The sequence below is a fragment of the Centropristis striata genome, chromosome 10 (assembly GCF_030273125.1).
Source record: "Centropristis striata isolate RG_2023a ecotype Rhode Island chromosome 10, C.striata_1.0, whole genome shotgun sequence".
Lineage (NCBI taxonomy): Eukaryota > Metazoa > Chordata > Actinopteri > Perciformes > Serranidae > Centropristis > Centropristis striata.
Window position 1 is genome coordinate 28,814,315 of NC_081526.1, and position 26,000 is coordinate 28,840,314.

Below are 26,000 nucleotides of genomic sequence, written 5' to 3' on the forward strand. Positions count from 1 at the left end.
TAGCTAATTTGAAAAAGCTTAATTTTTGTTAGGAGGCTAAGTTTAAACCCATTTAACAACTCTAATCCATCAATAGGGTTTCCTATCTTGCATTTAACTTGTTCTGACCATATTTCCTGAACAAACGAAAGTCACACTTTTGATATATGTAATGGAAATGCAAACAAAAAGGCAAATTGTTATTTGTTTTTATTTATTATTGATTTATTCTTATTTTGTTACTTAAAAACAAATCTGAAAATTAATGTATTGTTAAACAGCACTATTATTGTCACAATTTTGTTGAATGATGTGGAGATTCACAGAAAAAGGCAAATTTGTGTCTCTGTAAGCAGAAAATGTGTCTATTTTTTAAATGTTAAAATAAGAGATATTATAAACATAAATACCACAAACGCCCAATGTGACACATATGTCACATCACAGATCTTTGACATTTAGGGGTAGTATTTAAAAAAATAAAATAATAAAAACCTCATAAATGTGTTCTAATTGTGGTCCACTTGGTCTGTGGTATATCCCCCATAATTTTCCTTTAAAAATAACTGGGTCTGTGATCTTATGGGTTAAGGTATTGCTAATTTCAAAATAATAAGTCTATTAATTAATTAGAACAATTAGGTGTCCATTATCCAACTTACAAAAAAAAAAAACACACACACACTTTCCTTAATTAATCCGTTTAACGCTCCTTAAATTGGGTAGGGCTAATTTGACAGGACTATCCCTTTAAAGAAGTCCGCTATATATAAAGGAACAGTCCATTTCACTAAAAAGGGGGACTCTGTCACTGCTTCGTGAGATTTCAAAGAATTTAACACAAAAAAAACAAACTCTGAAGGAACACGAACACATGGCGTTTCAATTGCTCTTTAACATGGGCACCACATTACACTAAAAAGTAACATTTAATATTTTAAAGCTTTCACAAAAAACGGCGGTCACCCCTTTGGGGCTTTTCTATTTATAGCATCAGCTGTTGCAATACAAAGATTAGCTATTCAACGTATTGTTTGGCAGATGTGGGGAGCACACTCCGTCTGTGGCGAAAGGGCGAGAAGCCGAGAAAGAGAGAGATGAGGAGGAATATGTCGGCGTGAGGACGTTTCTTTGTGTTCACGACAGCCAAACTCAGAAGGTAAGTAGCTTTCCTGCTGACAGAGAAGAGGTCGTGAATGCGGGCGTTTGTATTCACGGACAGTGAAGGCAACACCTACCGTCAGTGTAAAATCAACTCCTCTCAGTATATCAACAATTTACTGTAGCCTAGTTCACTGTCAACACGTTATTTCCACGAATGACAGTCAGGGGAAGTTAGCTTGTTTTAATTAAGAACATGAAGGACAGTATTCAGTTGGCGGAAATTCCTTTTTGCTGCAAACTTCAAGAGAAAGATGAAGCAACCGAAATCCGTTATTGAGGGGCGGCTACTGTCAGTTTTCCATACGGCCGCTCACACACACACACACACACACACACACACACACACACACACACTCACACAGAAAGAGACGGGCCTTGCCTCTGTGTGTCAAACATGTTCCCGAGGGGACGAAAGAAAAACCCAGTGCTTGTCTTTTATCGTATGTCAGAAATGATCATGAAGGCTTCCTCTGTGTCTGTGTGTTCAGTATTTCACAACATGGCTATGTTGGCTATACACACAACCATACTGTCCAGCTCTGGAGCTGAAATGGTGTGCAGATTTAACCACTGGACAGAGAGATTCTTCATGTATCAAATCATAGGATGAGATCATTCAGGAGCACCTCAGTCTACAGAACACACACACACACACACACACACACACACACACGTTAATCACTATTAATAGCAAAGTGAAATCACCAGATAATTTGGCTGTCTGGGCCTGGGGACAGATCCCCCTTTATCCTTCCATCATAACTTCATGGAAATGTCAATCCCTGCTGCTGCTGCTGCTGCTGCTGCTGCTGATGATGATGATGATGATGGTGACGTTGCTTGTGAGAGTAATGGTTAGCCGACCTTTGTATGCCGTTTCACAATTTCCCTAAAGCTTAACCCTCTGGAGTCCATCTATTTATTGAAAATACACATGTTTTATTCACAGTAATAACTTCATTTATATATCATATCATCATATCATAGACAAGCTGAGAAAGCCAGTTGAAAGTGCAATCATAGGAGCTTTCACAGTGTGCCATTTATGTTTCTATACCATTTTTAAAATGTGAGTTTTCTTTCTACAATGAAAGCTATTATTATTTTTAATTTACATGCAAATAGACTGTGTTATAGTTTTATTATTTATATTTTTTCTGCTGTTTTTGTGTGTATAAATGGTAAAAAATAGAAAAGAAGAAGGTACATTTCCATAGACACCTGTGTCTTTTGTTTGTATTTTCGGTTCCTGGCAGCTTTATACTTTGTTAATTAAAATAAAATGAAAAATCTGACTGATAGCCAAGTTTGTGTCGAGAAAAAGGAGCCATGCATATGATGTAAGGACAGACTGAAAGATGCTAAACAGAGACAGAAACGAATGCATAGGACGTTGAGAAATTTGAACCAAAATCTCCTGGACTTCAGAGGTTTAATTGTGACCTTTGACCAGGGAAAAATTGCCCTTTGGTTGATTGGTACTGTAGATGCTAGGTTCCCATCCCGGCTAGTCGGTTTGTGATCTATTCCATGTGTATTCGGCCTAGTATTACTATTAAATAATTATTTGCGTGACATTCAAATAACAACTTACATGCATATGGAATCTTACCAGGTGACACCTCTGATATTTTAAGTGTGACAAAAGGTTGGCCTATAGTGTAGAAGAAGTACAGGGAAGTAGGTTTGTGTGACCATAAGGTATTTAAAGGGACCACTCATCCCAAAACCAACATTTTTCCTCATACCTATAGTGAGTGACCTATAGAGTGTTGGATTTTTGCAGAAGAAATGTCTCCCTTTTTTGAATAAAATGAAAATACAACCCTAATTCCAAAAAGTCGTGACATTGTAAAACATAAATAAAACAGATTGTGATACTTTGATCATCCTGTCTGATGTATATTCTAGTGAAAAATGTACAAAGACCACAGTTAACACTGCAAACAGTGTTTTGTTTTTTTGTAAATATACACCAAAATTCTGAATATGATGCATTGTTTATGTTTTATACAGCATCCCAATTTTTAGGAAATCAGGGTTGTATACGGCACTTTGCTTGTGGTGCCTTAAAGTGAAAAACAAGATAATCACACATTTGGTTTTGAGCACTTCATATAGGAACTATTTTCTTTGTATAGTTCCTACAAGAAGCTGCTCACAACAAAGTCTGTCTAATATATTTAGTAACTTGACATTTCTGGAAAGAGACATTGCTGTTTTCAAATGTGTATATATATTTTGTTTAAGCACCACAAGCCAATACCATCTAGTTCCATTATATTAAAGAAAGGCAGATATCTCTACGTCCAGTCTCCAACAAGTGGGCACTCAGGACAAACAAAATCTAGATTGATAAAAAAACCCTACAGATAAGAGCAAAAACATGTATTTTAGATTTCAGCGTGAACTTACTCCATGTAACATATGAGCGTTAACCAGGGCATGATCCTAACCTGGAAGAAGAAAAGTCTATTATTCCAATTTGAATTAGTCCATGTATTTTAGTTGGTGATAGACATAGCTTATAGCCATTAAGACAGGGACAAGAACAGCCAAACTATGTGTTGCATTCAAGCTTAACTAGACATAATAGACAATTCACGTAAGTTAGTTTATTTTGTTCATCATCATGATGACCTTGTCACTTTTTGGACTCCACATGTCACTGGTTTCCAGTGGTGTAACGCCTGGATTCCACTGGATGCGTAACGGCTGCAGATCCGTCGTCGGAGCCGTTACGCACCCATTATAATCAATGTGTGAGATTCCACCGACTGCAGATCCGCTGCGTAATGAGTCCGACAACGCAGGGCCATCCGACAGCCCTCGCAACACTTGCGCAGAGCTTCTATTTTTGTCGGACGACGGAGCACTACGCATAAATTCAGCACAGAGCAGATCGTTCGGGACAGGAAGTCTTGCACAGACACAAAATAAAACACCGGTATATTTTCAAAATAAAATACCTCGGGTTCGCTAACGAGGTCGGCCGGCTCGTTAACAAGCCGGTCGACCTCGTTAGCGCTCGTTAAGACGGAGTCGCTGGATTTGTCTCCAGTTATTAACGAGGAGATGTTGATTATCTTCCAGTTATATCAATTGATTAGGCGTGAATTTGCGAGATCTCGTGCGTCCTCGGGACTCTGCTGTCCGCAACAGCTCCGACACAGACGGATCTGGTGGGTGTTGACGGACTGCGTAGATACGCAGTCGTTGCGGACAGACCCCTGTCGGAGTCGTTACGCATCCAGTGGAATCCAGGCGTAAGGCCGGCCATTGTAGATTGGATTGATTTTTTGTTGGGTGATATGTTAAAAATATCTTCATGCTTTGGGGTATTTCCCCATATTAATATAGATTAACATATGGTAAATACAAAAATCACGATATGAATAAACTGAAAGGTAATCGACAATAACATTTATTTTTTGACCAGCACTAAGGGATAGTATTGATTGCTGTGCTGACTAATTTGTTTGATTTTAATGTTATTTTAATTCTTGACCATGATTGACTTATCAATGCTATGGAAAAATACCACAGACTGCTGGTAGGGTATGTGTTATGTTCAAATAGTTCTACTTCAGAATTAACCAGTGACTTCCAGTTCAAACACAGGATATACAGTAATAAATACTTTAATCATCCATTCAGTGTCATTGATGCCCAATAGTCGTTCACTCATGGCATCCTGTGTTCTGGTTGGAAACTCCCCCAAAATTTAAATTATTAGAATTAATGAATGGAAAGGTCAGAGTTGGAAATGCCCCCAGCAAGTCACAGTACATTAGTGAGATATTTGGGCTGTGTGAGTGAATGGCAGCCTTATCCAGAGGGAATTTATTGAAATCGTGAAGTGTTGTGAGAAAAGACATAAATGTAATTTATGGCTAAATGGGTGTAATGGGTTCTCAAACAATGCTGTGAAACTGGAGACTGAAGTTAGTCATTGGTGATGACCGGCGGTGATGTGATCAGCTATACAGAATCTGTTAGGCTCGTTGTACTTTGTTCTCTCAGCCAAATGTTGCAGAGTCTTAAAGATCTGAGTCTAAAGTCTGTCATCGTCAGAGGAAATGTGATGAGGGGGCAGCTAGCTTACCTCATTTTCTGAAATAGATAGCCATTTTTAGTCAACGTATATTCTGAGTAATTGTGCAGTTATGCGTCAGAATAAAAGAGAAAGTGCTATAAAATAAAAGCTTCATTACAGAAAACATTATTCTTTGTAGTAAAAGTTTTATCTGATACTTTACAGAATTTAAATCTTAATATGTATGTGGTAAGGTTGTCATGATACTAAAATTTTCAACTTGATACTGATACTCAGGAAAATATTCGATACTCAATACCATTTTCGATACCACAAGGATAAAAACAAAGACCCCAAAATTTAACAGAAATATTTTTATTAACCAGAAAAATGCAACATGTAAAAATGAACAGAACCACAGGTTAAATATTTATAATAAAAACAGTTGTGCAAAAAGAAACTGCTACTATGATAACAAGCTTCAGGTGTGAGGTAGTGCAATAAATAAATAAATACAATAAACAATAACAATTAGAACAATATTTTCGACTGTGTGTGTTGCTGTTTGGTTGTGGGTCGACTTTTCTCTGCTTCATTCTGGGAAAATATCAGTCTCCAACATTTATATAAACTTATTAACTCTATGCTTATGTATACTGACACTGTGTATACTGTGGGTATTGATACTTACTGAAAATTAGTATTGTATCCGGATACAACGTTTTAGAATCGATACTTTTTTGAGTATCGATACTTTTGACAACCCTAGTATGTGGTATGTTAGTCAAGTGGTCGACTAATTGGTAATTTTGGTCTTAGTCAGCATCGACTAACTTTTGAGCACCTGGGGGGTAAACACAAGATTTGAAGTGGTGATATTCAATGATTCTTTGCTCAAAAACAGTAAAATCAACTTATCAAATGGTCGACAAAACCGTGAGTGTTAGTTGACATCCTTAGTTGAGGTCATAGGAATGCTTCGTCATTGTCTGTAAAAAAGAATGTCTGTATTGGAGGTGTGAATCAGCAGAGGCCCCACGATACAATTTAATCCTGATACTTGAGTCACAATACGATATTATAGCGATTTTAAGCATTTTGAGATATGGTGAGTATTGCGATACAATATTTTGCCATTTAACTGTTAAATTGCATTTTATGTCCTCAAAATTAAATTCAATCAAGAATTGTTTTTGCCAAATATGAGGAAATTCTCAGTCTATTCATCTCACTTCAGTCTTTTTATTTCTCCACAATGAGTCAAACCCACAGACTGACCAACAAAGTATTCAATCAAATTGAACTTAGCTGAAATCGAACATGTATGGACGACAACAACTGAAGCATTTTCTTAAACTTTGACCATGAAACATCAAAAAATAGCCTAATTTTGCATTATTTGACAACTTCCTGACACTAAATCCTGACGCACATGGATCCTATAGATTCCTTAGATCTTCAAGTTTCATATAAAAATGGTGAAAATACGAACAGCCGTCAGAGTTCTAGATATCGGGGACGTCCCGGTGGCTCACACCGGTAGAGCGCCTCCGGCCTGAGCTCCCTTTGCCGCATGTCTTCCCCTCTATCACCCCCTTTCTATCTATCACTATCAATAAAGCAACAAAAATGCCAAAAAAATAATCTTTAAAAAAAAAAAGAATTCTAGATATCAATACTTGGTGGCCATGAATTGATATAATATTTCCACGCAAAATATCGGGATACTATGCTGTATCGATCCCCCCCCCCACCTCTAGCATGTATGAATAAATGTATTTAAATGCACCATACATGTGCAGCACTATCTTTTAAATGTAACCAAAATATTTAAATATCACAGATGCAACAATATTAAAAATGTATTTATTTTTGTGTGCACTACTGATGGCAACCAAAGGCCAAGACAAAGTTGCCAATTGCTCTAAATGTTTGCCAATGCCACCCTGCCAACCGTCACATGGAGTCCAGTTTGGACTTGTGTAGGAGATGCTAAAGATGTACATCTTCATCCAGAGAGCCACGTTATTTTGTGAAAGAAAAATATGCTGCCAAACATGGTGGAAGGATTTAAGGCTCTGAGTAATATTATGTTAATGCACATCTGATTTTAAATTTAATGACTGGAGAATACTGCCAATATTGTTGCTGGTAAAGAAACATTAGGATCCTTGTTGTATTAGCCCCAGCTCAAAGACAAAGATAGCCCTTAAGCTAATTATTGCTTTCACTTAAGCTGTCTCGGATACAAGAGCAAGCAACCTGCCTCTCCAAGATTAAACACCCAGCTCCTCCAGAAAGTCAGGGTTTAAGCGGCTGTGGCTCAATTGGTAGATCGGTTACCCACTGATCGGAAGGTTGGTGGTTCAATCCCTGACCATGGCAGCCTACATGTCAAAGTGAGCAAGATACTGCATTAATCGGTGTATGAATGAATTCCCAATGGTGGCAGGTGGCACCATTTACGGTAGCCTCTGCCACCAGTATGAATATGTGTGTGAATGAGCAGGTCCATTTACCATTTAATTATTTGGGAAATTCTGTATATTCTGGTCAACAATCGCTGAATTTCTAAAATTATAATATCCATTTCTTAAATGGGTTTTCATAAGTCAAATGTAAAATATATATGGGTCAGTGACAAATAAGTGTTGGCAAGATGTCAAATCGTGTAACCACAAAAAAGGATAAATATTAAATACCTCATCCACCTACATTGTATTTAAGTGGACTTATACATATAATTACTTCATTTTGAAAAACAAATGAATTTATTTTTTCTACATTTACACATTTCGTCAATAATGAGCAGAACATATTATGAATACAACCATTTTTTTTCTAAAGTTTTGACAAATTATGTAAGATTTGTTATATACCATAGTGTTGCAATGTAAACATGGATTGTATTTTTTTTCTCATTTTAGTTCACATTTATTTTCCTGTATATAATCAGATTTTTATGGGGAAAAAATTACTGGTTACACCAACTGACTGTGTTAGATCACGTCATTGACCCATAAATATATATATATAATAACAAAAACTGGTTGACTCTGAAAAGAAAAAGGGTGGAGTATGACTAAAATTGGTCACTGGTCATTTCCCGGCCTGTAATACATTTTGAACCCTGTGAACTGTGTGTTAACACCTCCTTTGAATGATCGATGGGTGTTGATATCAACGCTACAGTACAGACTGGGGTGTGCACCACTGTGTTCCTCCTTATTCCTGTTCTGTGAGATGTGTTGCTGCTTTGTTCCCATGTGAAGAGGGAAGTTCCTTTATTCTTTCCCAAGGCAGCCACTAACCACTTCTCAAGAGCCCAGAGTGGCTTTATGGAGTCATGGTGGAAACAAAATGTGAAGTACTTGTGTTCTTTATGCATAACCACCAACCTGTAGAGTGACGTTTGTATTTTCTGCATTGACAGAATATGCCACTGGTCCTCAAGTTATCACACTGGATGAGGAGAAACGTATAATAACATCCAGTGTGCAACAAGGTGTCCAGTAGCTTAACATATGTGCTGTGCTGTAATGGCCATGTTTTGCAGTGATGTAAAAGAGTTTTGCAGATTAGAAATAAAGAAAATTGAACACTGGGTTTGCAACAAGAAAGACATTTGTAAATGAAGGCTGCTGTGTCCTAGTGGACAATTGTTTTTTATGCATCAACGTTCTGTGCAGCATTTTCAGACTAGTTGCCTCTAACTTTTCCTGATGTTATAAAGGCCACAACATCAGGAAAAAAAGTTAAATTTTGCATTACAGCCAGTGATGATTAGTGGCTTTACTTATTTATTTTGGATAGATATGGCTAGACGCAGTATTTTTCAAGTTAAATCTCAGTTTGTTGTTTCTGTCATCCTTATCCGGTCTCTTGGAAATTACGTCACTATAATGTATGTAGTAAATAGTTTTCCCATTAACCTATCCAAGTTTGTCTCCTGTTTGTAATTATCCTAACGTATATTCAGATGGATTATAGATATATAGTGCTGGACATTGATACCAGATTGCAGCATGTGAATTTTTAATCTGTGGTTCGTTTAAGGCAAGAACAGCACTTTGGTTAAGTTAAGGGGAAAAGCTTGGTATGATTAAATGTTAATAAACACATTATATCTTATGCCTCAAGTTATTGAGGTCCTTTTCTGTATTAAACCAGAGAATTTCCCAAACCTTAACCAGGTGCTGTTATGCAACACAGAATACAGGAAATTTAGGTGTATAAATGCAATTACTTTTGACATGGATTCAACACAGAAATACATAAATTACATTTTATATCCAGTCTTTTTTTCAGATGAGATCAAAATAAAAAATAAAAAACTCTTTTTACCCTCTTATACGACACGATGGAGCATTTCCTAATTTAGCACCCATACTGGTGGCAGGAGATCATCATCATATAAAAACGTAATTGTTGCAGTTTTAAACATGTAGTTAATGTTGTGAAAAGGTCTTAATTTTAAACATGTGTTTATGTTGTGAAATGTTTGTAATTAAGTTTAGGTAACAAAACTAGATGGTTAGGTTTGGGAAAAATCATGGTTATTTTACTTTCAAATGGGACATAGCAGTCTCCTTGGTCAAAGTCCTGAGTTTGTTTGACCTATCCACCAACCTCCCGTCTTCCCCAAACAGACTTTCACAGTCTAAGTACTACAACGCCTCATTTCCTGTTTAGCTCCCCTTTACAAAGGCCACAAGAGGTCGCCGCTTTAATATAAACATGAATACGGATCATATCAAGGTGCTTGTACAAACGACTTATGGTGTCACTTTCAGGGTGGGAAGACGTGTGATTTATATACTGCTGATTGAGGAGCTTAATAAAAGCATTATTTTAAAGTTTAAAGTACAATGACATTAATAAATATACATGTCCATACACGAGCTACACAGGACAGTTGTTTTTTAAATTCATCCCTTCTGGAGAGGGTTTCTGAAAAGCTTATTAATATTATTGTGAATGAAAGAACAAATCCCAGAGGAAATGATTCAGGTTTATTGGCATTAGTGTGAACACAACAAGTGTTGTGTACAATACTGCAAGTGTGTCCTCATGCAGCCTTGGTTGTCCCTCTGAAACATCATGGTTTGTAAAGCCATATAGCCAGCCACATTGCTCTGATGACTAACTTTGGTTGGGCACATCATAAAATGTTCTCTACCAAGGAATTTGGTGTCTGTGGATTATTTTTGTCTCACAGAACGGTGAGTGGAGTTCCAGAGAATTGTGAACTCCACCAAGTAGACTTAGAGAGAAATGCTGACAAACAATACAAGGCTGTTACCTGACTTCAGCCATGGTGTGAAAACCACAACTGGTGGCAGGTAGTGTGTTGTCATAGTGCTTCTCAAGCTGTTGTGTTTTTGTTTTGCTGCACAGACTGAAAATCTGTCGAAGGTGATGTCTTGTGAAATGCTATAGTGGCATAGACATTTACTTTGTGGCTTTCTGACAGCCAGCCAACTAAATGACTGAAGAGGCATTTTAACATCAGGAATTTGGCCTGGAAATTCTTTGCCCAACCTGGTTGGCTGACTGCTGCAGACTGACTGATTGGCTGACTGGCTTTGGAAAGGAAGGAAACATCTTCCTTCCCTTCATTGTGCTGGGCAGGAAAGGATGGACTGTAGCCAGCTGACAGCTGTTTCCTGGTGGATGGAGGAGGAATGGGTGCGTGGGTGGGTGGGTGCTAGTGGTGGTGTTGTGCTAGTAGGGAGTGAATGTGCTTTTTTGTCTGCTTTTGACTGTAATGAGAACTCAAAATCTGAAGGTTTCACACTAAGGGAGTAGATTCCCTTTTTCCAACTGGTTTGATTTGAAATTAGTATTAACATTGAAGGCTTGACTTAAATAGTTGTATCAGTAGATTTCCTACATTCCAGGCAGATTTGTTTTGCAGAAACTCAAAATTTGACAAAAATGATGTTTTTTTTTTGTCAAATGATGATTTTTATGTCTCCTATGGTAGTTATGTCTCCTATTGTATTTATGGCACATTATGTCTTATGGACATAATATGGACACATTATGTCTTATGGACATAATGTGCCATAAATACAATAGGAGACATAACTAGCATAGGTATATTAATTTCAACATAAACATGTCTTTTAAAAAATGTACATACCTACACATTGCAAAAACAACTAATAAAATAACTTCCTATTTGTGCTAGCTGAATTTGAGTTGCTACAGTGGGTTGCAAAATTGATTTGATTGACAAGTTGACTTTAGCCCAGACTGTGTGTTAAACCGTTGGTATGGGTGTTGCAACTGATTAAACCGAGTCGATAGTTGAGAGAAATAATCACACACAATGCTTGGTGTTTAATGATTTTGATGATTTGCCTACTCTTGATGAGAATATTTAAAAAATGTTCAAATGCATGTCAAAGGAAACAAACACTGGGCAAAAAAGAGCAACACACAAGAGCCAGTGAAATAGTAGTGTGTATTGTATCTACTCAACACCATCTTGTAACATTTCTATCAGCTTTGTCCTCATGTACCCTCCCTCTGTTTGTTCTCTTGCTTCCCTCCCATGTCTTCTTTTTATGTAGCTCTCCCTCTTTGTGGTGTGAGCTTTTTGCCGTGAGTGCAATCGATTGGACAGCATTCAGTAAATACACAGCTCCTATGTAACTGCCCATAATGTACATACATCATTACCATATGCACGCAGGACTCATAACATTGCAGTCTTTGATTGTTTTAAAAAACTTGTTTGTTGATTACTGTACAAGCTGTTCCCCTGAGGTGTAAGCACAGCATGCATCTGATGCATTTGCAAATGTTTGAATAGATTTTCTTATATTGAGCCTCTGCTGTGCTGTACTCTGTTAAACCTCTCATATTCGAGAAAGATGGATGTTTATTTTTGTTTTTCCAAAAAGCCATAATTACAAACTACAGTTATCCATGTATGTAGAAGCCATCATATTTCTTTGCTGGGTCTGTGGTTATACTGGGCTACTCAGACTAGACGTCATTCGCCTGGTTTCTGCTCCTTAGCCAAACCAGGCTCACTGAGGCTAGCTCAGGCTGCTTTTCCATACTGTTGTGATATCCCTGCTGTGAGCGGCTTGGATTAGAGCCAATGACGCGACGGCAGTGGTTTTTTCTTCAAGGCCTTTTGCATTCAACCCTTCATACAACCAGTCTTATTGTGGCTGCTGTTTGTTTGCTGTTCGTCCTTATATTTAAAACATGTCGGCCGACAAGAAAATTTCAGAAATCTCACCACAAGAGCTAATCTTGATGACAAATGCAACAGCAATTCCTTTTTAGCTGCTTCACAATAAAAGCCTTTGTGGTTTCCCAGTGGGAAGCTCTTAATGTGAAGTAACACCTGCCGGAAATGTTGGCTTTGCATGTAAAGAGAGCCCTGAGGAGTTTTGTTGTAATCACACATTTAGTCATTGTTTGTTGGCTCTATCTCAGATTGTAAGTTGTTAGGTTTTTATTGTAAGAGCTGACTTCTTTTGAACACATTATTCACCATAAGTTGTTTGTAATATCCCTGATATTGTGCATGCTCACACCCGCCACACACATGAACACTTCCGATCATATTGAAACATGCAATTTAATCAAATTCAGGTCTCCTTTCAGCACTCTGGGTGAGCTTTATGTTGCTACATGCCATGCAACTGAACTCTGCAGGGTTCTGTGGTTTAATTTCTGCCCATCTTGCATAAATGCTAAAGTCAATACAATAGACTCCATAAGATGCAGTTCCTGGAAAAGCTGCCAGACTTTGGCTCCAAGACTAGAAAAAAAGTCAATTGTTCCACTTGTTTTTATTTAAGCTTTTCCACTCTTCCGCCATATAGTAAGATCATGTGCAGCTGTCATTTGGCTTTTTCTAATGGGTGCAACTTAGGATCTGAATTACTGATACTCAGCTATGAAAATCTGTGTTGTAGGTGGGTTTGAGGTTGCTGAACTGTCTCTTTTGGCCTCTCATTCTCTATGCTTTGTACTGCCCCCCCCCCTCATCTTTCTGCTTTGATCCACAACTCCTAGCTTTGGTCTGTGGTCTCCATGGTAATGAAAAAGCAGCTGCCACAAAAAAAAACCTTAACACCTCTCTCTCTTGTTCTCTCTCTCTGTCTGTTGTCCCCTCCCCTCACTGTTGTTTCTCTTCTCTCTCTTGCTGTCTCTCTTGGTCTCCCATCTCAGCCAGGTGTGTCTCCTCAGCCACCAACTAGCCTACTTCTCACCTTTACCACCACTGTCGAGGTAGCCATGGCGACCAGCGCCCTGCCAAGTGACAACCTGCCAACGTACAAGCTGGTGGTGGTGGGGGATGGTGGTGTTGGGAAGAGCGCCCTCACCATCCAATTTTTCCAGAAGATCTTTGTGCCAGACTATGATCCCACGATAGAGGACTCGTATCTTAAACACACAGAGATAGATGGACAGTGGGCAATACTGGATGGTGAGTACAAATGTATACATGTGGAATTAACCACACAGCAGTTGAATATGATCCTGGTACTCCATGCTAAGCTTTAAACTCTCCAGTGGTAGCTGTTCTCTTCACTGAGGGGCAAATTCACAAAAGGACTGCAAGGCTTTGAGGCCGCTAAACATGTGCAGAAACAAATGTGCAGAAACAAATGTGCAATTCTCAAAGCAGCCTCAGAGGGTGAATTGCACCTCTAACTGCGCTGCCAAGCAAATTGCTTCTCGCTGCTCCGGTTCTTTTTGCAGATATTTAAATTAGGTAATATGCATACAAAATTGCCCCCTTTCTATGCAAATGAACCTCATTGCAGAAAAAAGTCCAATTCACAAACACCAGCGCTAATAGTCACATGCAGTTAAAGTGAAATTATTAGTGTCTTCAGAGAGCTGGTGGTAAATGAAGCGCATTTATGAAGATGAATATAAGGTCTTCTCAAACTTCATTTTGGGATTCAGTGACAGGACACTCAGCTCAACCATGTGTAATTTTTTTGAAAATACATGAGAAGTTAATAAGGTTAATGAATGAACAGATTTCTGGCTCAGTCTGTGGTGTCCACAGCTGACACGCTCACATATGCTCACTGTGTGAAACTAGACAGAAAATTAGTTAATATCCGGTCCTGACCGGCTTGTCTTTAAATAATCAATGGAGACCTGCTGTTGTCTTTGCAGTGCATTTATACGTCTCTCATGTCTTTGCGGTTAAATGAGTCCCATCTATTTAAAAAAACAAACAGCCCAAGTACGTGTCAGACTGGGAGTTATTCAGGGCTTCACCCCTCAAAACCACACTTCAACCTCTAGCACATTTATATTCTGCCTCCCTTTTTTTACACATAATTGCAATTATCCAAGTGGCAGATTGCCCTCAGCTTCAAAACTTTATGGGCATGTTTTTACTGTGACAATATCTTTTGTGAATCGGACATTATGACGGGGCAGATAGAAGTTGAAAGTGATGCGCAATTCATGGTGCTATCAGGGGCCGCAATCCTAGTGCAGTGTAGTAGAGTGTAGTATTGATTAGCAACTTCCTGATTAATGTATGGCATTTAGTAAAAAGGCACTGCTATGGTTGTTGCATGTGAGAGAAATTCTGTATGGTTTCATAATGTTATCCTACCCTCAAATGGTTCAGTTTATGTTGGAAACATCAAAATTTGAAAATAATTTGAAAAAACGCTTAAACACATGTGTTATAGTTCATGGAAATGTATCTTTGTGTAAATATTTGAACTACTGACACCAATGACCTCCTCCAAGGCCTAAGAATGGTTCTGACACAGTTGTTATGTAAGGGACGGATAGCCAAGGCCTGAAGGTGAGAGGACCGATTATTGGGTCACAGGGTTAATAAGATCTACAAGTGCCTCTTTGGATTCTCAAAGTGAGTGTGTGTGCTTATGTTGACACGCAATCTGAACATGTTATCGCAGCAAATTGAAACATGTCACAATACCGAAGTTGCATAATCTTATTGTTCAATAATTACCACAAACTGGGTCAATTTTTATCTGATAGTAAATAGATGTAACAATGCAATATTTGGGGTAACTGTTTTTGGCAGCAACTTTAATCATAATTAATGTTCAATACAAAATAAAATCAAAATAACATAATTTGCCATTGTAGCTAAAAAGCACATTTAAGAATTTAGGGTGGACGGTATAATTAATATGAAAAGTAGTCAAAATTGTAATACTCAATCATTTAAACACGTACAGTATAAAGTACAGTATACAGTATCTTGCATGTAGAGTGATTTGTGTCCCTTCATCTTGACAGTGCTGGACACTGCCGGTCAGGAGGAGTTCAGTGCTATGAGGGAGCAGTATATGAGGACAGGAGACGGCTTCCTTATCGTCTTCTCTGTGACAGACAAGGCCAGCTTTGAACACGTTGACCGATTCCATCAACTCATACTACGGGTCAAAGACAGGTAGGTTACAAAGGAAAACTGAGGTCAATCTGGAATGATTAGGGCATTCCTTATGTATGTACAAAACTCATGTTTTTGTCTCCTAAATGATGTCAGGTTATGACTTAATGTAAACCACTCATTTAAACTGTTGCTAAGACAATCTAATCACAAAATGCCTGGTCAATACTTTAAAAGAATAATCTTCCCAAGGAACGGTGCCCTTGAAAATTCAACACATTGCAAAAAAATAAAATGAATAATAATAATAAAACCCATGCAAACAGGAGAAACATCTTCCCCAACTTGCAGTGATGTGCAAATGCTTCAGTGTAAACTATGTACTGATTAGGGTTGGGAATAAATTGATGATCGATCAATGGTTGTTAAGAATTTGGTCGATCACGTGGAATTTTTAATCGATGTGTGTATTTTTTCTTTATCTTTGACTGTGTATCAGTATCACTGAACTGAAACACGCTGAGCATTCAGTTCTGCAGCTGTACGTCAATGAGAATTAAGTTGGATAAAGCTACAGTTTGAAAACTGAAAGTTGCAATAACAACTATAAAACACAGAAATACAAGAGTATTAATTTGAGCAAAATTAGCTTACTGTATAAAACCTTGCTAGCATGAATTACTGAGATCTTAAACTCATTTAAACACAAAACACATTTAAATATGAAGATTACTGTGAAAACTAACTTCCTGCCTCTTCAAAGGCTAAAACATAAAACATTGAACTCCTTGACTGTTATCTTTACGGGATCTCTTCACTTCAGTTAGTATTACGATCAACAGGAAGTCTCTTTTCTTCCTTTCAAAATAAAAACATCCATTATCTAAACAGGTAGTACTGGCATTATACTGTGTGTTTGTATATATATTGCCCATGTATGCATGTTTTTATACATACTGGAGTATGTACAAAAACAAAATAGTAAATCGATTAATTCAATGTTATAGATAAGTTAGCAGTTAGCAGGTTTCTTTCAAACGCCCATCCCTAGTACAACTGATGCACACTGATTAGACATTATTGTAATCAGCTATTGGTCATTGTGATTGCATGGTTCAGGTATATATGAATTAGCAAAAGGCTAATGCTAATTTAACAATAATATCTGAATAATGCTCACAATGTTAAAACACACTTACATTCTGATGTCTTCGAATAGACCAGGTCCCTATTCGATTACTACAATTGTCAAATAGGCTATAACATTTGCTTAATATCCCCTCTCTGTTTAAGGAACATGCTTTTTTTGTTGTTCACCCTCTGTCACACTGGAGTAAATGAATCATTAGACTGGTTGTAGCTTAGTAAAAGGTTTTTACCCCGGTTATCTTGACCAAATTAGTTGGAGGTAAAAAATTAAAGTTGGTCCAACAATTCAACCATTCAATTGAAAGTCATCTGTGTGTTTTCATGCCTTGTAAATATAGTCACAGCTGCTGTACCCGGAAGCTGAAGTTACCAAAAGAGGAAGTAGCTCTGTCAGATGTAATAGACTTTAAGATATGGTAAGCTGGGGACTTATTTACTGCCCACTAATGTTTGCCCTTTTGGAATTCCATTACTGTAACTGAGCTGCACCAATTACACTTTTCAAAATGTTGTAACCAATTGACCTTTTGACCTAAGCTCCTAAAATAAGGCCCAGTGAGCTCCATCATATCTGCCTCTGATATGGTCCACGACATGATTCAGAATATTAATATATTTGGTATTCATAAGAATATTTATCCTTGCATAAAGCCAGACTTGGGTTGAGTCTGCTGATTTGGACATAGTTCAGTGGTTTCCATGTTTCAGGACTAGATTGGTTTCGATTAGGATTTCAGGCCTGCTCCATTTTTCCTCAAGCTGCAGACATGTTGGGCAGAACATCAGATTTGAAATCTGTTGTGTTGTGAGAGAAGAGATGCATCTGCTCTCTGACACTGACTGACAGTAGCCAATAAACTGAGCTTGAGATGGAACAAAAATAGAAAACTGGAACTGAGCAAGTTGCTGTATGTCCATATTTAGCGGTGCTCTGCTGTAGCTCATTTTTCTACAAGAACAGAGTGTTGCAGAAATCTGACACCTCTCAGACAATCTGTGAAGCATGTGATCTTGTATTCCAAATGTAAACCTATCAGATATTTAAATGAGTCTTTAGAATATGAGACACTTTTAAACACTCTTTGAAAGCACTGCGAGTGGTTTGGAAATGTATTGTTCATTTATGCAGAGATACCTGAGATTGTGTGCATCTTTTTCTTCTCAGGGAGGCCTTCCCCATGGTGCTGGTGGCAAACAAAGTGGACTTGGTCCATCTGAGAAAGGTCACCAGTGACCAGGGACAAGAGATGGCTGCAAAACATAATGTAAGTAGTGAACGTCATTGTAGGTGTTTTGCAGTAAATTTTATACCTGATTTTATACCTTCAGCCAAGTTTACATGTACCTGTGTGTCTTTGATTCTGAAATAACTGAATCCCAACTAAAACTGAAATAAACATTCAAATGTTAATAAAAATAATTAATTAATAATATTTATATATAATAATAATTATTATTATTTAATAAACAGAAATTATTAATAAAAACCAAAATCATTATCAAGAAAACCATGGAAAATGTATGGATATCAGCTCTTAAATTAAACTTTTATGAGCTATTTTTATTGTTATCGTTATATTTGTCCAAACAAATGTACCTTTAGTTGTACCAGGCATTAAAATGAACAAGGAATTGAAGAAAACAAGGGTGGTCTAATCATTTTTTCCATGACTGTATTTTGCAGTGGCACTGTCGATTTAACTTGGGCTTAGTAGGCACAAGAAGATGGTGATTGGTTGAAAAGAATGCAAACAAGCTCCAGTGTTTTTTCCACTATAGCAGAAAGATAATGCGCATAAGCCAGACCTTGAGGCTGGGTTAATATGACCTTTTAATTTCTCCCTAAAGTGCTGAATGACTTTGGTCCAGGGGGAATTCAGGGAAATTGTAAGATCACTCTTCAATAGACACATACAGTATCCTCTAATTCCAAGAATGAGACATCTTTGGACTTTTATTGTCACACTTTGATTTCTATTTATGATTCAAGGGCCCCTTTTTAGTTTTGCATTTTTTAAGTGATCATGCAGCGGGGCCAATAAATCCAACACTTGGGGCTGTTTCCACACTGAGTAGCATTAGACACAGTCGATTCATCACTGTCACTTCCATCACTGCTGGACATGTGTGAGAGAACATCTGCCACTGTCTTTGTCTTGAGTGAGATTACATTAATTATAGCGGGGAATTCTGTTTTTAATTGGTGTTTTCACTGATACAGGTTCTGTCTTCATGTGACTTTCTACTAGTTTCCAGGTCATGAGACAACTTTTAATTGTGGCCCTTATTGATTTTAAACCACGTCACATTTGGTTGTTTTATTCTGTTTAATTGCTTATCATATTGTGTCTCTCTATACCAGACCCGGGCATTTAGCGGCCCGTTGTCTGTCCCTCTCCAGCCCGCGTGAGGTTACCCAGAAATTAGAAATCAATACATTTGCAGTGCTTTTATTTTGAAGGTGATTTACGTATGTGTGTGTGCACGCATACCCACCTGCACAGAAATGCGTTGCACAAAAAACACTCAAGTACCTTGTTACCTTGTGAAAAACACTTATTGCTTTCTGCATAAAGTTAATAAATTGCTGGTTTACTGAATAACAAACATGATCTATATTGTTTTTGTGGTTTAAATGTATGTTGTGTTTAAAATAAATGGAAAAGTGAGATAATGATTAGAGTTATTACCATTTTTTACTGCTATATTTGACTTACTCCAAATTAACAGTCTTATCATAACATGCATTCATACCAGTTGCAGCTCAAAACCCTATAATTTACTGCATTTTTATAAAGCGATGAAATTGAAATTGAGCAGAATTTAGTTCAGAGCATTGGTTCGGCCCTCAGCACCTTCACAGTATCTCATGTGACCCCTTGGGAAAATTAATTGCTCACCCCTGCTCTATATTTTGATACTTTCTACTCTATATTTATTAAGTTATTTAACCAAATTAGGTATTTCCTATTTCCGTGTACAGCCTATACCACTCTAATACCACTTGTGCTTTGATTTGTAATATTTCTGCTTGTTTCTTTAGATAACTTATATTGAAACCAGTGCCAAGGATCCTCCAATGAATGTGGACAAAGCCTTTCATGAGCTGGTTCGCGTTATAAGGTAACTCCAAGTTCACTTCTGTTTGTTCTCTCATTTTTTTGAGATGTTAAATAGATTACTAAAGAATAAAGATGTAATACAATGTCTCTTGTCTTATAGGCCCAACTCAAAACAGCCATTACATCTAGTAAAGTGGTTCCAACTGTCATCATTTCCCAGTGTGCATGTCACAGTTTAACACAGAAAGCGTTTTGCTGGCAGATGTGATGTGATGGCAGTGAAAGAGTGGAAAGGCAAAAAAAAAAAAATCCCATTGCTATTTCCTGTCTTCACACACGTGTAATTTCAGAAGAATTTGGTTTGTGCCCATGTTTTGAATGTGGTCAGATCCTGTTTTAAGACTTTCTGAGGACCAATGAGCAACAAGAAGGCTGGTCACTGCTTTAGGACCTGTACTCCAATACTCAGCTGTTGTCACCTTTTGTATTTGTGAAAAAAGAAAATAATCCAGATTAGGTTGAGTTCTGCTTGAGCCATGAGGAAACTCCTCTGTTTTGGTGAATAATTAAAAAAAAAAAGGGAGAGTTGATTCATGAATCAACATTGCCCTCTTGTGGTCAGACTGTAGAAAGCCAGCCATACAGAGAGTGGCTATAGATACAATGGTTGTGCCGGCACTGCTGATGCAGCAAAAAAAAAAAGTGTCCATCCTTTTTGCACTTGTGCAATGTGGCTTATGGCCCTGAATTTACCTATAAAATATTTAATTTGGTGGCACATACTATTGATCTGACTCTCTTCTATCCCACCATTGCAATTATACTTTAAATAGTTGCAACTGGATTCATTGGTGCATAAATCACAGATGCTGCAAAAATATATAATGTGAAAAGAGAAAAGGTAAAAACAAAAACATATATTACATTAATGAGTGAGCTTCATAGATGCCTATCGGTGTATTTTTAGGAACTCTGGAAAAAATCTGGGTTAGTTTTTTCCCCGTTTCCCCAGTCTTTGTGCTGAGCATGATAGTGGTATCATGTTTTTGTCAAGAAAGCATTTGTATTAAGAGAATAATTCAGCTTTCTAAGAAAAATGCCTAAGAGCTAAAATAGCTTCCACTTTTAAAAAAAAAGAACATAGCGTATATCTCATATGACAGACAAAAAATGATGAGCCAAAATGATAAATATGACAGGACTACTGGTTCTCAACTTTTTTCCAGTCATGACCTCCCCAGAATAATCAGTTTGATGCTCACAGATTCAAAATGCACATTTACAAATCTCAGTACACATTTCTTGATTATTTAAGACATTTGCAAATCTGATTATGCACGCACAGATTGAGATACAGTTACACAACTCTACACCTATATTGGAAAATAGTTCTACTATAACAATGGCTATTAACCTTGCATGCACACTCACAAACACACTCAATAAAATATAGTTTAAGGCAGATGATATTACTGGTACATGTGATGTAATGTGAAAAACCAAAGATAATTTGCCAGTCTAAAATAGGCCGACCCCCCCAGAACTATGATTTTCAAGTGCCAGAAAAGACTGGTAAGTTGACTAATAAGTTATTAGTATTTTGCTAAACATTTTTCTTTCTCCACATCCACAGACAACAGGTGCCAGAGCGAAACCAGAAGAAAAAAAAGAAGATGAAATGGAGAGCAGAACGTTCAGCAGGTTCCCACAGGTTCCACTGTGCCATATTGTGACCTCCCTCTTCCTGTTTATCATTCGTAAACACACACACACACCCACACGCACACCCACATACCTTTGGATGTCAGGGAACTCCCCAGCAGTGGTTTACTACTGGAGCACAAAAAGGGAGGGAGGGGGGATCGATGAGTGACTGGCTGGATGATTCGAGGGGGGGACGAAAGCGAGGGTGAATCTGACATGTTGGACTGATGTCCCCCTCACTCTTCAATATGTCCTGGAAGGAGTGCTGTGCCCTCTCTCCTCAATTTATGGTCCCTTTCAAAGGTCTATAGATCCCTCCCATCTTTATTCAACACAGAACTACAGTGTCACTGAACTGTTTCTCAATCAAGTGTAATTTTTGGATTTCATTTCAAAACGTGGCACTCGACGACAGACTCTGGGTAGAAAAAAGCCAGAGACCAGAATCAGCTTGATATTGGAACTTTTGTCTTCTTGAGAAAGGGAGGAACAAAGGGAGGATCCGACTGAAAATGGCGCCTCGTTGGATTACCTCCCAACAACCTGCTGGTCATCACCTGTCCATCCTCACACTCCTGGAAGAAAAGCACCTGTGTGAGCTTTTTAGATGTGTTGTCTGTACTCTCTCTCTACAGAGTGGACATCATAAGGGCAAGTTGGACGAATAAGAGAGCGGTGACTTTTGGTGATTTTTGGTAGTAAAAGTAAAAGTTGCGTGGTGAACTTCGAGTTCTGTGAGTGTAGCGTGAACTTTGCGGGTCATGTGACGCTCCTGTTTTGAAAAGTCAGTTCAGAGAGGATGGAAGGACGTGTCGTAGCGAGCGAGAGAAAACGTGACGTGGTTGGTCGACAGGTGAGCACTGTGGTCATATCAGCTTGTTGAATAAGTGTTTAAATATTGTAAAAGAGAGTTAGATTGGTTGGTGTATGTGGTTACACTTAAATGTAAACATAACAGGGTTTTAACCAACACTGATGTGTCAGCAGCCATGTTTACAGACACCGAAATAATCCATTAACGGATTATTTTCCCATCAGAACGACACACAGTAAATCAGAGCCACTTTACATCAAGTGTTTGAACATAATTATGGTTTGTTTAGGTTGCCTCTTCAGTCTTTCTCAATGACATGATGAGCGCAGCCTTCATCAGTACTGTATGGACAATAGCCCTGATATTTTTTTTGTCTTTGTAGTCTTAACAGATTGTCTTCAAAACAAGTTACTTTCAATGTTTTTGTATCTAAAAAATATAAAAAATATAGAAAATTACAATTATATTTGTGATATAAAAAAAATCTAATCATAGGTGGCAATGTAAACAAATTCAATGCTGTTTTACAAAGGAAATTCTTAATGAAATAGAATAGATAAGGGATAATGTGAGCTTCATGTTTCATATCTGAAGCAGGCTGGAGAAGCTGATTTGCACTGGCCACTAACCAAAATAATGTGATGTCACTTTATTTCAATCTAGGGGCTTTTCAGACCGCACCGCTGAATTCAGGACAATGAATCGCGCTCAGTAAAAGGAGAGCACTCCTTTAGTTTGGGGGTACATACTGTAGCCCTGGGTATACATGCGAGTTGGACTGCCTGCCTGTCTGAACCAGGTCGGTTAAAGCCATGCTAACCTAGCTATGGGCTAAGTTTAGTCGTTGGAAAACCACACACTCGAAGCAACAAGACATTCAGTATATTCGTGTCCGTAGTCGTGAGGTGGATAGGAATGTACAATTTAATAACCTATGAAATGGCTTGTACTGTTAACGCACTAAAGTTTCGGTGGACAACTTTTTTGTCTGGATGAATGCCGTCTCTTGAAGGAAATACATTTTTGCACTTTTAATACAATTTCTGACTTTCCTATTGGCATGTTGTTTTCTGTTCAAAACCTGTAAGTGAAATGAAAGGCACGGTCAAAATGATTTGAATGTAAAAAAAGTAAAAAAAGAAGAAAAAAAGACAAAAGAAGCAAATAGGCAATTGGTGTTGTAGCCCTGTGTGCCTGCTTATGCCTGTTGCCTTGGTGACTGATTGTGACAGAGATTACATAAATTGGAATCAAATCATTGGAAAGGTGTTGAACGAAAGATGCAGTTTTGAATTGAGAAGGTTGAGTATGGAAAAAAATGTAGTTATTGAATGACATACAAATTCACCTCAGCATGAAAGTGGAGCCTCAGCAAAAGCAGGAAATCAGTATTAACCTACACCTACTGTTAAGGGGACTTCACAAAGAGTTTCAGAGAAGGACACATCGAGCAATGAAGCAACAGACTCTGGGTCGCGGGATAGGGCAAAAAAAAAAGAGGAAAAACAAACTGAATGTGTTTGATGAAAATGTTGCATCATGTATGTTTGATACCATTTTGTATTATTGATATGAATTATTGATATAATTCTTGCAAAGTGTTTTTTAAACAACTGAATAATTTATTACTGTCTATGTTACCTCAGCGTGTCCCAGACCTGGACAAAAAGCTAAACTCCCCCCCTTTTTTTTTTCTCTTTTTTTCTTTTATTTGGGACTCTCAATGGGTCGTAGGCCTTTTGCCTTTGAGCCCCCATATGAAGAGACTTGTAATGAGTTGTGGACCAAGATGAAGAAACAGAGTTTGGTCTTGAGCTGAACAAGCATAAGGACCTCTTCTTTACTGGAGCTCATGTGGACAGCCTCACAAGTGAAAATGTAGTCACACACAAGGAAAAGTTTGTTGTCCAAATTGTAACGTTAAATGTTTATTTGTTCAATGTGAAATTTCTTAAAAGAAATAGTTTGACATTTTGGAAAATGTGCTTATTCACTTTCTTGCTGAGTGTCACATCAGCACATTAAATATCATGCTTTAGCCAGCAGTCGTTATTATGTTATGATCTGATTTGATTTTGTCTTAAAGACTGATGACAGAGGGGAAAAATTAGCCTGGCTGTGTCTAAAGATAATAAAATCAGCCATCTGATTTTGCTCACTCTGTTCCCACCAGTATTCCATGCCACCGCAGGTGTGAAAACCTCCTCCTTCCAGCGGTCCAAAGCTCCTGTGCTTGCAGTGTAAACACCAACACTCCATCTGTTGTTTTAAGCTCTCAGTCCTGGCAGCACAGCTTACTGAACTAACTTGGTGCAAAGGTTACCAAGTAAAGCTTTCTGTCCATCACAAAACTTCTAAATCGACTAGAGTCGAGGCAGAGCAGCTGGAGGGAACCAAGAAAATAGTTTCTTAATAAAATATTATCCAGTTTCACCAAAATCATTGACATAGCTGGTGCTGTGCCATACAATAATGTTTCCATCAACTAATTTCTATGTGCATTTGAAGGTTTACACAAGAAACGCTTGAGGTGGTTTCTGTCTTTTTAAAAAAAGAATAAATTCACTGAACAGGAGATGGAAACGATTTTTCCGAATAAGTTCTGACGTAGCGAACATTTAACTCACATGACTTATCAGCTGTTTCCGCTCTGACGTATAAGAACAAACATAAGTTGCCCAGGTGAATCTAATTCCTGAAGACTTCTTTCTATTTTCTCTTGTGGGTGGCCAAAGTTGTCCAATAAGCAACATCTTTTTTTGTTTTTCTCTCTCGCACAATCTCTTCTTCTTCTACTGTTTACTGACAGTTTAGCCTTCAGCGATACATTACACTGCCATCTGCTGAAAAAAGTACATTCATGCAGCTTTGTTTATTTGCTCTTAACCAGTTGATGGAAACATCCCAAATTTTCAAATTTTCTTAAATGTGACAGTGCAGGAACAGTGGGGAGAGTGAGAGTAACAGAAGCACCATTCTTCCAATTACAAGTCAGTGTAGCATCAAAATTATATTGAAGCTGTTTTTTGAAGGTAAAATAGTTGCATAATGTTGCTGTAATATTTACACGTACAACAGCGATCAATTTTCTCCTCTTAACTCTCAACCTGAAAGTGTATCAGCATATTTCCAAAAATGTCACACAAGTCTTTAAAGCAGACTGAGCTCATGTACCAGGCAGGGTGTCGTCTAGTTATTTAACTTTTTGGTTTGAGGTCCAAAATCCAGTTTGAAATTAGAAAGTTACCTTTCTTGAATGGATCATTGTGGCTGGTACAAAGAAAACCTGCTGATTTATTGCACCGTCTTCACCTTTCAGGCAGACCAAATACAAACGCTGAAAGTGAACAGAATGTATCAGCTATTAGACCCTGTGCTCTAAATTGAGCACTTTTGTTTCATCAATTGGAGAGGTAGCATTCTTTTTCAAATAGACACCAAGTATTGTTGAAGTTATGCAATTGATTTGAGTCGTGTGTGTTCTGAAACGTTGTCAGTGTGTGGCAGTAAGGGCCGTGTAACTTTGGGTTTGGATAACAGAAAAAAAAAAACATTTGGAGTTGTCACAACAGTTGTGTAATGTGTGTTTTTGGACAGGTCTGTTGTGTTCTAACTGGCTGTGTCAGACTGAGGAGCTAGACGAGGCACAAACAAACTGTGGCCTTTTTATCTAGCCTCAGGGGTCGAATATATTTCAATAAAGAAATACAAGTATTGTGACTA

General features: G+C 37.9%; 1 protein-coding gene across 1 annotated transcript; it reads left to right on the forward strand.

Annotated features, from left to right (window-relative positions):
• Positions 1-984: 984 nt before the first annotated feature.
• mrasa (muscle RAS oncogene homolog a) lies at positions 985-26,000 on the forward strand. The gene is made up of 6 exons (XM_059342605.1): positions 985-1,138; positions 13,379-13,637; positions 15,455-15,608; positions 17,863-17,962; positions 19,741-19,820; positions 21,393-26,000. The coding sequence occupies exons 2-6, from the start codon at positions 13,445-13,447 to the stop codon at positions 21,490-21,492; spliced, it is 627 nt and encodes a 208-aa protein (XP_059198588.1). The 5' UTR covers positions 985-1,138; positions 13,379-13,444; the 3' UTR covers positions 21,493-26,000.

Bases quoted from the DNA above. Each gene is read 5' to 3' on its own strand.
- mrasa (XM_059342605.1), top strand. From the start codon at position 13,445: ATGGCGACCAGCGCCCTGCCAAGTGACAACCTGCCAACGTACAAGCTG. The intron at 17,963-19,740 runs GTAAGTAGTGAA...TTGTTTCTTTAG, and splicing joins AGATGGCTGCAAAACATAAT to ATAACTTATATTGAAACCAG. The intron at 19,821-21,392 runs GTAACTCCAAGT...CCACATCCACAG, and splicing joins GAGCTGGTTCGCGTTATAAG to ACAACAGGTGCCAGAGCGAA.